This window comes from Equus asinus, chromosome 1 (assembly GCF_041296235.1).
Source record: "Equus asinus isolate D_3611 breed Donkey chromosome 1, EquAss-T2T_v2, whole genome shotgun sequence".
Taxonomy (NCBI): Eukaryota; Metazoa; Chordata; class Mammalia; order Perissodactyla; family Equidae; genus Equus; species Equus asinus.
The window spans coordinates 118,567,469-118,584,484 of NC_091790.1; the positions used below are offsets into that span (position 1 = coordinate 118,567,469).

Genomic DNA, 17,016 nt, shown 5'->3' on the forward strand with positions numbered 1-17,016 from the left:
AGATAGTTTATGTTATTCCAGTTTTACAAAGGAGGAAATTGAGGTTCCACATGAGTTTTGGCCGCAGAACCACAAAGGAGGAGAACTAGAATTTGGGTCTTGGCCTTCTTGCTCTATGTCCTGTGTTTTTACACTAACACTACAGTGTGAATAATGTAATATTAAGTTGTTATTAAGTATTTAAAATTGACTATTCTTAAATATGGTTAAGGTTTTGGGTTATTTCTCGTGACAGTGAACTGGGATTTTTTTAAGTATCTTGCCACAACACTATTGCTTACTTTTTCATTTGATATTGTAGAATGTTTTACATGCTTCCTTCCCTCCTTTAATACTGATCATAATCAAGAATGTTTTATGTCAGTCCTACTGTTTACAAGTGACCACAAGATCCTTAGCCTACCAAGCCAGACTCAGCACAGTCTGGCACCAACCTGCTCCGCCAGTTTTATTTCCTCCTCCTGTCTCGATTGTCTGCTCAGGCTGCCATAACAAAATACCATAGCCTGGGTGGCTTCAACAACAGACGTTTATTTTCCAACAGTTCTAGAAGCTGGAAAGTCTAAGATCAAGGTTTGGCAGGGTTCAGTTGCAGGTGAGAGCCTGCTTCCTGGCTTTCAGACAACCACCTTCTCTCTGTGTTCTCACATTGCGGGGAGAGAGCGAGCGAAAGAGATCGTTTCCTCTTCTTATAAGGTCACAGTCCTATCAGATTGGGCCTCCACCCTTATGACCTTAGTTGCCTTCTAAAGACCCCATCTCCAAATACAGTCACATTAGAGGTAGGACTTCATCATACGAATTGGGGAGGGGGGGGGAGCACGGTTCAGTTCATAGCATCTCTGTAAACCATTTATTACAGCCATAGAAGTTAAAAGCCAGAAGGTACCTTTGTCTCTTCAGTTACAACCATTCCTCTCTCTTATTAATCTTTACCTATCTGAATCCTGCCTATCTGTGATGATCTCTCTTTCATCTGAATTTTTGCAGAGCTATTTTATGTGTGTGTATGTATGTATATAAAGCCTTATAAGATATATACTATTTGATAAAGTGAGTGTCTTCATAATTCATGGTAATGTTTATAGTTTATAGAGCACTTGCTAGGTAGTAGGCCCTGTGCTAAACATTTTACATATGTTATCTAATTTAGTCCTCGTAACTTCTGAAGGTAGCTGGGCGTCCCTAGCCAACTTCAAATAACTAGTTAATAGAACCAGGATTTGAACCCAAATGTTTCTAATTTTAAAGTGTATGCTCTTGTTCTGCATTTAAGCAAATGCATTTTTTCCTCAACCAGTTTGACATTAGATAAGTCGTAATATGTGTTTGTCTTCCCCATTGAGCCTTACAAGAAAATGTCTCAGCCAGTCAACAGGATAACTGTTAACTTAACCTTCTCTTGAGAACACAGTACCAACATTATGAGGAACACTTAGGTGCTTTAGACATGATGTAGACCCCTAAATTTGTCATGACGTTCCACCTCCCAGGACATACCCTTATGTTTGTATTTTTAAAATGTTAGATTTTTTTTCAATCATTTTTAAGAAATACTTTTTTTTCTCTTTAATAGCCTTTTGTTGGCAATAGCCAGGTACCAGGGATGAATAAGACATGGTCCCTTACTTGAAAGAACTTACATCCTCATGGGGAGCAATAGGTTAATAAGCAGCTATAATACATGGTGGTAGAGACTGTGCCTGAGGTGAGTCTTTCAAGATAAATTGAACTAAATCAGGTAAACAAAAAGGAGAAGGATGCTACAACTAAACAAAAGAGCATCTTCGAAAGCAAGGAAGCAGACTGAGAACTGGCTGGTCTATGAGAATTAGGGAAGAAAAAAAAAGAAATACTTTTGAGAGTGAATAAGAGAAAGATAATTCTGCACGTTGCAAGATGACTGCAGAGGCTCTTAGTAACCCAAATTATAAATAACAAACGCCTGGGTAAGATATTAGTCATGAGGGTAAGGAGAAGGAAGTAGAGTTAAGGAAGTGTAATCAGTAGAACTTAGAGATAGTTTAATTTGGAAGAAGAGGAAGGAAGTGGAAGATGATCCCTAAATTTCCAGCCATTCAAAGACATGGCTAATAAGAGAGGAGCAGATATGGTGGGAAAAATTAAGAGTATACATTGATATGCTAATGTGATTGCACTTGAATATGTCCAGCTGGCAATTAGATATTGTACCAAAGATTTAAAAAGAAAGATCTGGCCTAAACGTAGAACTTTGGAGTTGTCTGCCTGAAAGCAAGAGGTGAAGCTGAAATAAAAATGTTGGTCACCCCAGGAGAACAGATAACAAGAACTAAGGCCGAAGATGGAAGCTTTCTTCACATTTAGTAACTACATTAAATTGGAAATGAAACTGAGCCTCTTCTGTTATCTCGTTACATTTAAGGTGGCTCTTACACAAACGTATTCATAGTAAATATAATAATACATGTTGTATTTATCATTACCTTCAAACGTGATTCAGGAGATACTTGACCTTTTGTATGTGGTTATGCATATGTTCTTAAATACACCATGAAAATGCCTTTGTTGTTTTAAACATACTGTTTTACTGTGCAGTAGGATTTCTGAGGTATCTTTTTAGATACATTGAAATGCCTAATAAATGATCAGTTTTGTTTTTTAGGCGTTCTTTCAGTATCAGTGACTTCTCTAATCTTAAAATTTTTAACCTTTGCCCTTAAAAGTAGGACGTATAACATTTTGATTATTATCATGATCTCTTTTGTTCTGAAATCATTGTTTTAGGCCTTTTATAATACTAACATAATAGATTATTAAATCTACATAATTTTTGTTTTCCAAAAATCGGCTTAAATGGAACCTGTAATTTCTGTTCGTTGTTTTTCTTCAGTTTTTATACAACTTCTGGATAGTAGAAAATTGTGAGCTATAGAATACTAATAATAAAGTCTTTAAAATATAATGGAGAATATTTCCACTCTATACTTTTTCAGCTTGTTAACTTAAACCATGACCTGGTGTCGTAATCAAGAGTTAATGTCATAGTATCTGACAGTATTTGCTCAGAAATGGCTTATGGCTCTAAAAGAATATCATTAACTATGAAACTAGTCTTCTTTAGAACCTTGATTTTTCTTTTTCTCAGTATGGCATTATATTCTCTTGTGCTTTTTTTAAAAAAATTCGCACCTGAGCTGACATCTGTTGCCAATCTTCTTTTCTTCTTCTTCTCCCCAAAGCTCCAGCAGTACATAGCTGTATATTCTAGTTGTAGGTCCTTCTGGTTGTGCTATGTGGGATGCCATGTCAGCATGGCCTGGTGAGTGATGCCGTGTCTGCACCCAGGATCCGAACCAGTGAAACCCTGGGCCACCCAAGCAGAGCGCTCAAACTTAACACTTGGCCACGGGGCCAGCCCCTCTCTTGTTCTTTTAAGTTAACTTTTACAGGATATTCTAGGTGTAAAAGGCATGTTTAACAAAAGTCTAATTCTCTGTTATTCTGGAGTTGAATTTTGAGTAAAACCAGTAAAAATAATAGACACTATACCTTTGTTAATTTAGAGTAAGAAAAAAGAGAGGAATGTACGTACTTTTGAAAACAGTGCTATGTGAAATTAAGTCACTATACTGTGAAAAAATGTGTAAGAAAGCCATATCATTAGTACAAAAAACTATTCTAGGAAAAAACTAGGCTCAACTGAAGGGAATTCTCTTAACATTCAAACTCAAGGTTTGCATGTCCACTTGAATTCAGTATCTGAAAAATGGTATTATTTTTAAATGCTCATTAATAACCTATACTCCAGCAATAAAAATTAAAGAAGGTAATTACTTATTCAAATTTCTAGTGATTTAAAGTTTCCCTCTTTGGGGAAAGCTTAATATACGTTAACTTCAACACTTTTTTAGGCTCAGTAAATATTTGCTATTAATTAAAACCTTTAGTTAGATAACATGAAAGATATAAAATAAGTCAATACATTAACCTAAAATTTAAGTAATCTAGTGTTAATATCATAACTTTTAACAACATCTCCTCAGAAGTGGCTTATGGCCCTACAAGACGATATCATTTTACATATGTAAGTTTTTTTGAGGTATTTGAAAATAAATTGGAGATATGCTCTTTTACTCCTATGTGCTTCATTCCGATTTGATCAATTGACTAAATAATGTCCTTTGTAGCATTTTTTTCCCCTGTGCAAGTTCCAGTCTTGGATCCTGCATTGCATCTAGTTGTCTTGTCTCTTTAGTTCCTTTAATCTGGGATGGTTCCTCAGCCTTTCTAGCTATTTCTTGGCCCAACATTTTGAAGAGTACAGGTTAGTTTAGTTGTAAACTGTCCCTCAACTTGGGTTTGTCTGATGTTGCCTCATAATTAGATTAAAGTTATGCGTTTTTTAGCAGAAATATCTCAGAAGGAGCCTGTTTCCTCTCTACTTCACATTGGAAGTGTATGATGTTGGTGAAACATTGGTAATATTAACTGATCACTCAGATAATATGATATCCTCTGGGTTATTCCACTGTAAAATAATTTTTCCCTTTGTTAATAATAAGCGGTTTGTGGAAGATACTTTGAGACTATGTAAATATCCTATTTTTAGTGAAACGTTACCATCCATCTTTAGCATCTACTAATGATGTTCTAACTCCATCGTTCCTTCTATATTAATTAGTTGGCATTATACAATAAGGAAGAGCTTTCCTGTCTCCTCCATTTATGTATTTACTCATTTAATTATTTCAGTATGGGCTCATGAATTTATATTCAGTGATTATAACCCATTACTATCATTTTTTATTATGATGGTCAAATTGTCGCAGATTCAGACAGTGGGAATTTTCAAACTGGCTCCTGTATCCTTTTTATATGTTCCTGTCTTTCTTGGAGGTTTGCACTTCCTTGCTTTCTAACACATCCAAATGCTTCAAGTACATCTAGTTCTTTCTTTGACTCAGCACTGGAATCAGCCTTTCAAGAGCACTTGGTCCTGTTTAGTAGAGAATGATATTTAGAAGCCAAGACCTGGGCACAATTTGTACTCATTGCTACTGGTAGATAATTGCTTCTAGGCCCTCTCAGAAGACAGCACAAGAAAAGTAAATATATATATTACATATATAATAGTAATAAATTTCTTTATATTTTTATCCATTCTTTAACACTAAGAAGTCTTGTTTCCATTAGCTTCAGTTTATTCACTCATTTGCTCGTGTCTAGATAGACATGGTGGAGTCAGAATCGTTAATCCATACCACTGTACAAAGTAGATGTACAAAGTTAAAGTTTACTGTTTGCTTAATTTTTTTTAATGTAAAACCTCATACATCTTAAATGTGTAATTCAATGACTCAGTGACTGTTGACACACACCCTCTTATGGAACACTTCCATTACCCCCCAAAATTACCTCATACTCCTTCCCAGTCCATTCCCACCTTAGGAAGCAACTGATTTTGTTGTTTGTTTGTTTAACCAAAAATCAGTGTTGCCTGTTCTAGAACTTTTAAATGAAGTCATACAGTATTCTTGTGTGCCCAACTTCTTTCTTTCGGCATTGTATCTCTGAGATTCACCCATGTCTAGCGTATCAGTGGTCCGTTCTTTGTTCCTGCTGAGGGTATTTCATTGTAGGGATAGCACAACTTGTTTATCAGTTCACCTACTAATGGACGTTTTGGCTGTTTCTCTTTTGAGGTTATGATGAGTTAAGCTTCTTGACCTTCAAATATGTGTGTTTTTTAGACATATTTCACATGTTATATGTGAACATATGACATATATTTCATTACTCTTTATCAATAGCTAGAGCAGAATTGTTGCATTATATGTTTAATTTTTAAGAAATTCCCAAACTGTTTTCTAAAGTCTGTGTACCATTTACACTTTCATCAACAATATATTAGTTTCTCTTGCTCTGTGTCCTTGCTAACATTTGATAATGTCAGTATTTTTAAATTTAGCTATTCTGACCCATGTATAGTGGTTCCTCGTGATTTAATTTGCATTTTCCCAATGACTAAATGATATTGAGCTATTACGTGTGTTTATTGGCTTTTCATGTATCTTTATTTGTGAAGTAACCATTTAAAGTTTTTCCTATTTTTTTTTGGTGGTAAAATATACACAACATAAAACTTGCCATTTTAAACATTTAAATGTACAGTTTAGTGGCATTAAGTACATTCATGTTGTTTAGGCTATCACCACCATCCATCTCCAGAATGCTTTTCATCTTCTCAAACTGAAACTCTGTACCCATTACACTATAAGTCCCCTTTAACCCCCAGCCCCTGGTAACCACCCGTCTATTTTTTGTCTCTGAATTTGACTACTCTAGGTACCTCATCTAAGTGGAATCATACAGTATTGTCCTTTTGTGACTGGCTTATTTCATTTAACGTAATGCCTTCAAGGTTCATCCGTGTTGTAGGATGTTTCAGAACTTCATTCCAAAGGCTAAATAGTATCCCATAGTGTGTATATACCACATTTTATTACTCGTCCATTGATGGGCTTGTCAGTTGTTTCCACCTTTTGGCTATTGTGAATAATGCTGCTATGAACATTGGTGTACTTGTCCTGTTTTTCATGGGTTGTTTGTCTTTTTGTTATTGAGTTGTTTATAAATTATAAATGTAAATTCTTGGTGAGGTACATGTTTTACAAATATTTTCTCCCGCTCTATTGCTTGCCTACTTGTTTTAACTGTCTTTTGATTACCAAAAATCTTTAATCCTGATGAAGTTCAATTTATAATTTTTAAAATTTCATGTCCTAAGAAATCTTTACCTACCTCTGCCTCAAAAATTCTCTCTTATATTTTTAATCTAGAAGATTTATAGTTTGAGCCTTTCTTTTAGGCCTGTGATAGACCTTGAATTTTTTGTGCATATATGTGAAATAGGGGTTCAGGATTATTTCCCTGGTAAGGATATCCTATTATTCCAGCACGATTTGTTATGCGTTTTCGTCTTCTTGTTGAATTTTGTTGGTTCCTTTGTCAAAAATTCAATTAACCGTGTAATTATAGTTCTATTTCTGGACTCTGTTCAATTGCATTGTGTTTCTGGCCTATACCAACACCACACTGCCTCCTGCCTTTTTGTAGGAAACCTTGTGGTCACATGGTTTAAGTCCTCCAATGCTTCTCTTCTCTTACGAGATTTTCGTAGTTATTCTATGTTTTCTGAGTCTCCACATAAATTTTACAGTAGGTTTTTAAGTTTCTATTTAAAAAAAAAATAGTCTACTGGAATTAGGATTTTTATTGTGTTGAATTGATACTCAATTTAGAGAAAATGGATACCCTAACAAAATTGAATCTTTCAATACGTGAACATGTATATCTTTCCCTTTATTAAGCCTTCATAATGTCTGTTAGCAGTACGTTGTATTTTTCAGAGTAGAGATTTTGTACCTCTTTTGTGAAATTTACTTTGAAGTATTTTATATCTTTTCATTCTCTTGTAAGTGGAGTTATTTTCTTAATTTAGTTTTCCAGTTGTTCGCTTTAAGTGTATGAAATAAAATTGATTTCTTATAATGATGTTGTATCTTGCAACCTCGCTAAATTTACCTATTTGTTCTGGTGCTTGCTTTTTAGATTCCTTGTGAGTTTCTATGTAGATTATCATCTCTTCTGCGAGGAGAGACAGTTTTTCTTCTTCCTTTCCAATCTTTGTGCCTTTCTTTTTTTTTTTAATTGAGAGTCGTAATAGTTACATCATTGTGAAATTTCACTTGTACATTATTTCTTGTCTGTCACCACACAAGTCCTCCCCTTCATTCCCTGTACCTACCACCCACCCCCCTTCCCCTGGTAACCACTGTACTGTTTCCCTGACCATGTGTTTGTTTATATTCCACCTATGAGTGAAATCATATGGGTGTGTGTCTTTCTCAGTCTCTGGCTTATTTCGCTTAGCATCATATCCTCCAGGTCCGTCCATGTTGTTGCGAATGGAATGACTTTTATGGCTGAGTAGTGTTCCATTGTATATACATACACACACCACCTCTTCTTTAGCCAGTCATCAGTTGATGGGCACGTGGATTGTTTCCATGTCCTGGCTATTGTTAGTAGTGCTGTGGTGAACGTAGGGGTACATATGTTACTTTAGATTGTTGATTTCAAGTTGTTTGGGTAGATACCCAGTAGTGGGATAGCTGGGTCATGGTATTCCTATTTTTAGTTTTTTGAGGAATTTCCATACTGTTTTCCATAGTGGCTGCACCAGTTTGCATTCCCACCAGCATACTATGAGCATTCCCTTTTCTCCACATCCTCTCCAACATTTGCTGTTTTTTGTCTTGGTAATTATAGCCATTCTGACTGGTGTAAGGTGATATTTCTTTGTAGTTTTGATTTACATTTCCCTAATGATTAGTGATGTTGAGCATCTTTTCATGTGTCTATTGGTCATCTGTATGTCTTCCTTGGAAAAATGTCTGTTCATATCCTCTGCCCATTTTCTGATTTTTTTTTTTTTTTTTTTTTGGAGTTGTGTGAGTTGTTTATACTTTGGGCATCAACCCCTTGTCTGATAAATGATTTGCAAATATTTTCTCCCAGTTGGTGGTTTGTCTTTCCATTTTATTGATGATTTCCTTTGCCTTGTAGAAGCTTTTTAGTCTGATGTAGCCCATTTGTTAACTTTTTCTTTTGTTTCCATTACCCAAGTAGACATGGTATTCAAAAAGATGTGGCTAAGACCAAACAGTGTACTGCCTATATTTTCTTCTAGGATTTTTATGGTTTCAGTTCTTAGATTCAAATCTTTAATCCATTTAGGGTTAATTTTTGTGTATGGTGCAAGATAATGGTCTACTTTCATTCTTTGGCATGTAGCTGTTCAGTTTCCCCAACACCGTTTATTGAAAAGAGACTTTTCTTTCTCCATTATATGTTCTTGGCTCCTTCGTCAAAAATTAACTGTCCATAGATGTGTGGTTTTATTTCTGGGCTTTCAGTTCTGCTCCGTTGCTCTGTTTGCCTGTTTTTGTGCCAGTACTGTGCTCCATTGATTAATATAGTTTTGCAGTATGTTTTGAAGTTAGGGATTGTGATACCTCCAGCTTTGTTCTTGTTTCTCAGGATTGCTTTGGCTATTTGGGGTCTTTTGTTATTCCATATAAATTTTAGGACTCTTTGTTCTATTTCTGTGAAGAATGTCATTGGGATTTTGATTGGGATCGCATTGAATCTGTAGATTGCTTTAGGTAGTATGGACATTTTGACTGTGTTTATTCTTCAGACCCATGAACATGGAATATCTTTGCATTTCTTTATGTCTTTTTCAATGTCTTTCAGTAATATCTTATAGTTTTCAGTGTACAGGTCTTTCACTTCTTTCTTTGGTTAAGTTTATTCCTAAGTATTTTATTCTTTTTGTTGTGGTTGTAAATGGGATTGTATTCTTGATTTCTTTTTCTTCTAGTTCATTGTTAGTATATAGGAATGCAAGTGATTTTTTTAAATTGATTGTGTACCCTGCAACTTTGCTGTAGATGTTGATTATTTCTAATAGTTTTCTGGTGGATTCTTCAGGGTTTTCTATAAATAGAATCATATCATCTGCAAATAGCAAAAGTTTCACTTCTTCCTTTCCACGTTGGATTCCTTTTATTTCCTTTTCTTGCCTGATTGCTCTGGCCAAAACCTCCAGTACTATGTTGAATAGAAGTGGTGAGAGTGGGCACTCTTGTCTTGTTCCTATTCTCAGAGGGATGACTTTCAGTTTTTCACCATTAAGTATGATGTTGGCTTTGTCATATATGGCCTTTATTATGTTGAGGTATTTTCCTTCAATACCCATTTTATTGAGAGTTTTTTATATCATAAATGGATGTTGGATCTTGTCAAATGCTTCCTCTGCATCTATTGAGTTGATCATGTGTTTTTATTCCTCTTTTTGTTAATGTGGTGTATCTTATTGACTGATTTGCACATGTTGAACCATCCCTGTGACCCTGGAATGAATCCCACTTGATCATGGTGTACAGTTCTTCTAATGTATTGCTGTATTCAATTTGCCAATATTTTGTTGGGGACTTTTGCATCTAAGTTCATCAGTGATATTGGCCTGTAGTTTTCCTTCTTTGTGTTGTCCTTGTCTGGTTTTGATATCACAGTAACATTGGCCTCATAGAATGTGTTAGGAAGCGTTCCATCTGGTTCAATTTTTTGGAATAGTTTGAGAAGGATAGGTACTAATCTTCTTTGAATGTTTGGTAGAATCCTCCAGAGAAGCCATCTGGTCCTGGACTTTTGTTTTTTGCAAGGTTTTTAATTAATGTTTCAATCTCTGTACTTGTGATTGATCCGTTCAGAGTCTCTATTTCTTCTTGAGTCAATTTTAGGAGGTTGTATGAGCCTATGAATTCATCCATTTCTTCTGGGTTATCAAATTTGTGAACTTATAGTTTTTCATAGTATTCTCTTATATTCCTTTGTATTTCTGCAGTATCTGTTGTAATTTCTTGTCTTTCATTTCTAATTTTATTTATTTGAGCATTCTCTCTCTTTTTCTTGGTGAGTCTAGCTAAGGGTTTGTCAGTTTCATTTATCTTCTCAAAGAACCAGCTCTTAGTTTCATTAATACTGTCTACTGTTCTTTTAGTCTCTATTTCATTTATTTCTGCTCCAATTTTTATTATTTTCCTCCTTCTGCTGACTTTGGGCTTTGTCTGTTCTTGTTTTTCTAGCTCTGTTAGGTGCATTTTAAGATTACTTATTCTAGATTTTTCTTGCTTCTTGAGGTGAGCCTGTATTGCTATGAATTTCCCTCTTATGACTGCTTTTGCTGCATCCCCTGAGAGTTGGTATATTGTATTATCATTTTCGTTTGTCTCCAGGTATCTTTTAATTTCTCCTTTGATTTCTTCAGTGATCCATTGTTTGTTCAGGAGCATGTTGTTTAGTCTCCACTTATTTCTAACTTTCCTCATTTTCTTCTTGTGGTTGATTTCTTACCTTCATTAGCATTGTGGTCAGAAAAGATGGTTGGGATGACGTCAGTCTTCTTGTATTTATTGAGTTGTGCCTTATTACCCAACATATGATCTATCTTTGAGAGTGTTCCAGGGGCACTTGAAAAGAATGTATATTCTACTGTTTTTGGATGGAATGTTCTATATATATATCAACTAAGTCCATCTGGTCAAATGTTTCATTTAAATCTATTATTTCCTTGTTGACTTTTTGTCTGGATGATCTGTCCATAGAAGTAAGTGGGGTGTTGAGGTCCCCTACTGTGATTGTGTTGCTGTTAATGTCTCCCTTTGGGTGTGTTCATAATTGCTTTATGTACTTTGGTGCCCCTGTGTTAGGTGCATATATATTGATAAGTGTTATGTCGTCTTGGTGGAATGTCCCTTTTCTCCTTATATACTGTCCCTCTTTGTCTCTCTGTCTTTTTTAACTTGAAGTCTACCTTATTTGATGAAAGTGTGGCAACTCCTGCTTTCTTTTGTTGGCCATTAGCTTGGAGTATTGTCCTCCATCTCTTCACTCTAAGCTTATGTTTATCTTTGGCACTCAAGTGCGTTTCCGGGAGGCAGCATATTATTGGGTCTTGTTTTTTAATCCATCTACCTACTCTGTGTCTTTTGATTGGAGAATTCAGTCCATTTACATTTAGAGTGATTATTGTTATATGAACGCTTAATGCTGCCATTTTATCTCTTGTTTTCTGGTTGTTTTATGTTTCCACTGTTTCTCTTCCTTTGTGTTTCTGACTGCCATTTCATTTTGTTGGTTTTCTGAGGGGGATTTCTCAGTTTTCTGTCTTTTTGTGAATTGTGGCTCTTCTCTGATTTTTTGTCTAGTGGTTACCATGAGGATTGTATGAAAGATATTGGAGATGAGACAGTCCATTTTCTTGTAACCTGTTAACTCCATTAACCTAAGCGGGTTCCTTCCCTTTCCTCTCCCCTTCTGAGTAATTGCTGTTAGAAATTGTTCTGTTTTTAATTTTGTGAGTTTGTGCCTGAGTTGAAGTGTTTATCATACTTCATACTTTTGATGCTTTCTTTCCCTTTCTAAGTTGTAATTGAGCCTTTGGCTCCCTGTTCTGGTTGAGAGCTGCAGGTTTCTGATTATGTCTGTCTATTTGTCTCCTTGCTCAGAGCTTTGTAGACTTTTGCCTTTTTGTTCCCGATGTGAGGGTGTCTTTAATTATTTCTTGTAGGGGAGGTCTAGTGGTGATGAACTCCCTCAGCTTTTGTTTATCTGGGAAAGCTTTTATTTCTCCATCATATCTGAAGGAAAGTCTCACTGGATAGAGCTCCGCCTCCCTGCCAGAAAGTTATCCCCAGTGTGCTCAAAGCTACCATGCCTGTACCCACAGCCACCCAGGTCACATTGCCTTAGGCACACGCCTGGGAAGCGTTTACTCCAGCATGTAGATTTGCTGCGGTCCCTCTTTGGGTTCGTGGTCCACAGGGCTGCTGTTCTTGGTGGGCAGGGTTTCCTTGCTGGGACGCAAGCTAGGACTGCTCCTTGGTGCCACAGGCACACAGTGGGCTCCCTCTCCCCGCCAGGAAAGTAAACCCTAGTGGGCTCAAAACTACTCCTATTCCCACAGCCGCCCAGGACCCATTCCCTCTTTAGGGGCTCAGCAGCACCATGAGTGTTTGCGCGTACACCTGAGAAGCATTTGCTCCAGCACGTAGATCTGTTGAGGTCTCTGTTTACAGTTTGCAGTCCCTGGGGCCTCTGTGCTTGGCAGGTGGGACTTCCTCACTGGCCCCAAGCTATGGCTCGCTCCTTGGCAGAGGGGCACAGTGGGCTCCCCCTCCGTGCTTGGGGAGTGACCATGATCACAGGGTAAGGGTTACCACTGCCTCCTACAGTCACCCTGGTGCATGTTCCCACTTTCTGAGGGCTTGCACCAGTTTGGAAAGCATTCGTGTTCATGCACAGGGCTACCAGGGGAATGCAGAGTGTGCTCACCTATCTCTGACACTTCCCAGGGGGGCCAGTCCATCCACCCTCAGATGTATAGCTGTGTGTCTCTCTCAGGCATCCTCTTGTGCTGTGTGAGCTTCCTCTGTTGGTCAGTGAGTGTCCATTTAGTTGTAGTTCAAAAGGGGGAGAGACAAAGGGAACAGCTCACTCCACCATGTTATTGACATCACTCTCCTGTTTTTCTTGTCTGTTGCACCAACAGCGATAAATATTTCTATTGTTTTGTTTTGTTTATGGCCCTGTCTGATACTGAGAATTTCCTTTCTTTTCCTAAAGTGCTGAAAACTTTTGTCATGATGAATGTTAAATTTAGTCAAATTCTTTTCAGGCATTTATTGAAATTATCATATGATTTTCCTCTTTATTCTGTTCATATGAGTTACATTGTCAAGTGTTGAGTCACCCTTGCACTCCTTGGTGAACCCCACTTGGTCATAATGTATATTCTTAGAATATGTGGCTCGATTTGATTCTGATACTAAGGATTTTGTGTCTGTGTTCACGCCTTCATGAAGTTTGGCTGTCAGGGTTACACTGGCCTCATAAAACAAGTTGACAGTGATTCCTCCTCCTCTTTTCTGAAAGTGTTTGCATCAGATTGATATTATATCTTACTTAAATGTTTGATAGACTTCACCACTTCATTCATCTAGGCCAGGTGTTTTCTTTGTAGGAAGGTTTTTTGCTATGAATTCAATTTCTTTAGATGTAGGACTATTCAGATCATGTCTTTGTTCATAGATGAGTTTTGGTAGTTTGTATCTATGTTTTATAATGATAATGATCCTACAGACATTAAAGGGACAATATTTCCCTTAGGCTGTGTAATTTGTTGGCTTAATATTTCCTTATTGTCCTCATTATCCCTTTAATGTTTGTAGGATGTGTATTAATTATCTCTTTAATTACTAATATATGTAATATTTTTCTCTCTTTTTTCTAATCTGTCTTGTTATTTTTCAATTTGTCTCAACAAATCCTTTTTTAAATTCTTTTTCTTCTTTATTTTCTGTTTCCTTTACATTTGCATTTATCCTTATTATTTTTTCTTTCTCTGTACTTGAAGTTTAATTTGCTTTAAGTTTTTTTTTTAGTTTCTTAAAGAGAAAACATAGATTTTTTTTAAGCCTTTCTGTTTTTCTAATATAAGCATTTAAAGCTATCAATTTCCCTGTAGACACTGATTTAATGGCATCCCACAAATTTTTATAGCGTTCAATTTAAAAACGTTTGTAATTTCCTTTGTGATTTCTCTGAGGAATAGGTTTAGAAATACATTATTTAGTTTAAAAATATTTGGGATTTTTATAGCTATCTTATTGTTATTCATGTCTAATTCAGTTCTAGTTTGGTCAGAGAACATACTTGGTAAGATTTCATTATTTCAGAGTTTACTAATATTTATTGCATGCCCCGGAATATAATCTGTTTTAGTGAACATTGCACATGCATTTGAAAAGAATATATTCTTCATTTATGAATTGTGGTGTTCTGTGAATGTGAACCATAGAACGGTATTAAAATCTCCAACTATGGAGATTTTACTACTTCTTTCAGTTTTTGTTTCATTGAAACTTTGGTATTTTATTAGGCACATACATTTTTATGATTATTTAATTTTTTTTAAATGATCTAACCTTTTTATCATTATGAAACATCCCATTGTATCTCTGCTAATAGTCCTTGATGTGAATTCTGTTTTGTCTGTTATTGAAATTAGCCACTTCAGCTTTTGTCTGCTTGGTATTTACATGTTATATCTGTTTTAATCCTTTTAATTTAAACATATCTGAGTCTTAAAGAGGTATTTCTTTTTTTTTGGTCTGTTACCATCAGCCTTCAAAATAATATTTAGTCCATTTACATTTAATGTAATTATTGCTATAGCTAGATTTAAGCCCACTATTTTTGCTGGGTTTTTTTTCTGTTAGTCCCATCTGGTTTTTGTTCCCTCTTACAATTTTCTTTTCTCTGGTAAGTTTTTCCTTTTTCACTCATTATGACTACATTTTTCTCTATAGCTCGAACATGGTTATAGTACCTGTTGTAAAATTATTTTCTGCTAATTTCACTATCTGGGTAATTTTGAGGTCTTTTCCTGTAAACTCTCTTATTTTTCCTGATTCTGGTCACATTTTATTTTTCCCCTCCATATTTCTTGTTGTTATTATTGATAACATCTTGTAGCTCCTCTGCATTCTGTTAGCTTCCTTTGCAAAGTCTTGATTCTTTTCCCAGCAGGCAGTTAACTTGCCTGAGCTCAAACACTGCCCCTCTTTCTTTCAGCTTTAAGGCTGTTGTTTTCTCCAGGGCGCCCTAGAATCTTCCCTGCGTGTGCGTGCATAGTTCAGGGCTATACAGCTATGTAGTTGGAGTTCATACACACATTTCAAGGCTCACTTTTCTGTCACTCTTTTGCACAGAATGTTAAGTCCCCTCAGGTGAAAAGCCACATGAAAACAAACTTTACCAGGTGAGATTTCCTCTCCTTAGGGCCATCTTCACTCTAGTTCCTACCAGCTTTTGCTCACTCTCCCTTGCCTTTAAGCAGTGGGGAATTTTTCCTTCCCAGGATGTATAAATGATAAAGTTCTCTAATATAGGAGAAAATTATTTTAGTGTGTATAAAGTGTAAATACTTATATAAGGTTACTTAGTTAAATGGATATCTAAAAGTAGTAGGTAGGTTTGATTTTCTTTTTATTTAAAATTATCTACATTGAACATTAAATAATATGTTTATGATCAGACATAACATTTAAAAAGTTACTTAAAAATTTGATAGGAAACAAATTCCAGAAATCTGTATCTCCAGCTTGCATTTGTTTTATTTTATTTTACGTTACTAAGGTTCCCAGAAGTGGCTAATTGTCATTTTTTAATAGACTATCAAAATTTAATTTTCTCAAAGTAGTTTTCAAATTCATCTAATGATAATAGTATATTTTAAAAGTCTGAACTTCAAAACTTACCAACACAAACTCTCATTACTCCTTTCTACATGGAGAACTCAATGTGAAACTTCATTCCTTTGTTTTTGTTGATTAACTTAATACTTTGAGCAACAAACACACAAATAATCATTTACTAGCCAGTAAATAATAACTATTGAGTAAAAGACAGCTGTCAGAAAATAGAGTTCTTATTGGATAGCATAAATGTAACATGTTTTGCCAAAAATGTACTCAGTTTTTCATAAGGTTAAAGAACGTTTATTTTTAAGAAAAACGTACTATATGCAGAGATTTTACAGAATTGGAAAGTATTAACTTAGAAGAAGTGATACTATTGTCAGGCACAATTAAGTGTTTTAAGAAAAGAAAAAATTAAAACTATTATTTTAAGAGAGAGCCTGCTTATCAACTGCATTAAATAGAATTGCGTATGAAGGTCTGTTTGTCATGTCCATTAACAAAAAGAATGTTTGGCGTTTTTATTTTAAAATACCTGGTTTAACACTGCGTATATCTTATATAATAGATGTTGAAGAAAATGAAGATGCTGGAGCAACCTCTCTGCCCACTCCGCCACCTCAGCCATCGTCTTCAGCTTACGACCCGGGCAGCATGCCGCCAGGCAGCTATGGTGGAGCACAGATTCCTCCCGGGGCACACGCTCCAGCCAATACGCCAGCAGAAGTGCCTCACAGCACAGGTAGGAAACTAAAGCTTAACAAGTTCTGAACTCGCATAAATAAGAACTGCACTCCTCATATTTGTGCCTCATCGTGATGGCCATAAAGCATGATAAGATCTTCAAATCCCATTTGAACCTGCCAAAAAAACGTTAAATCCTTTTCATTGAAGTTTTGATATTAGTTGTATTTTATTTAGTTTTTTGAGAAATGACAAAAATCTACATATATCAATTGCTATTAACTTATATTTTATTAATAAGAATAGTTTCTCTGTTTTTTGTGTGTGCTTGTTTTCTTTTTCTTCCCCTCCCTTTCTTTCCCATTTGCTGTTGTTCAAGAATAGTACTGAGATGAGTGGGGTTTATTATAGGATGTGTCCATCAGGGTCCCACTGTGATAGCAAGATTCAGTTTTTCTTGCCT

At 35.8% G+C, this 17,016-nt stretch overlaps 1 protein-coding gene across 1 annotated transcript in view; it reads left to right on the forward strand.

Annotated features, from left to right (window-relative positions):
• Nucleotides 1–17,016, forward strand: part of VTA1 (vesicle trafficking 1) — a 73,979-nt gene that overhangs the window by 40,809 nt on the left and 16,154 nt on the right. The window contains exon 6 of the mRNA XM_014854876.3: nt 16,438–16,611. Coding sequence (XP_014710362.1) covers nt 16,438–16,611 — 174 coding nt within the window. The remainder of the gene's footprint in view (nt 1–16,437; nt 16,612–17,016) is intronic.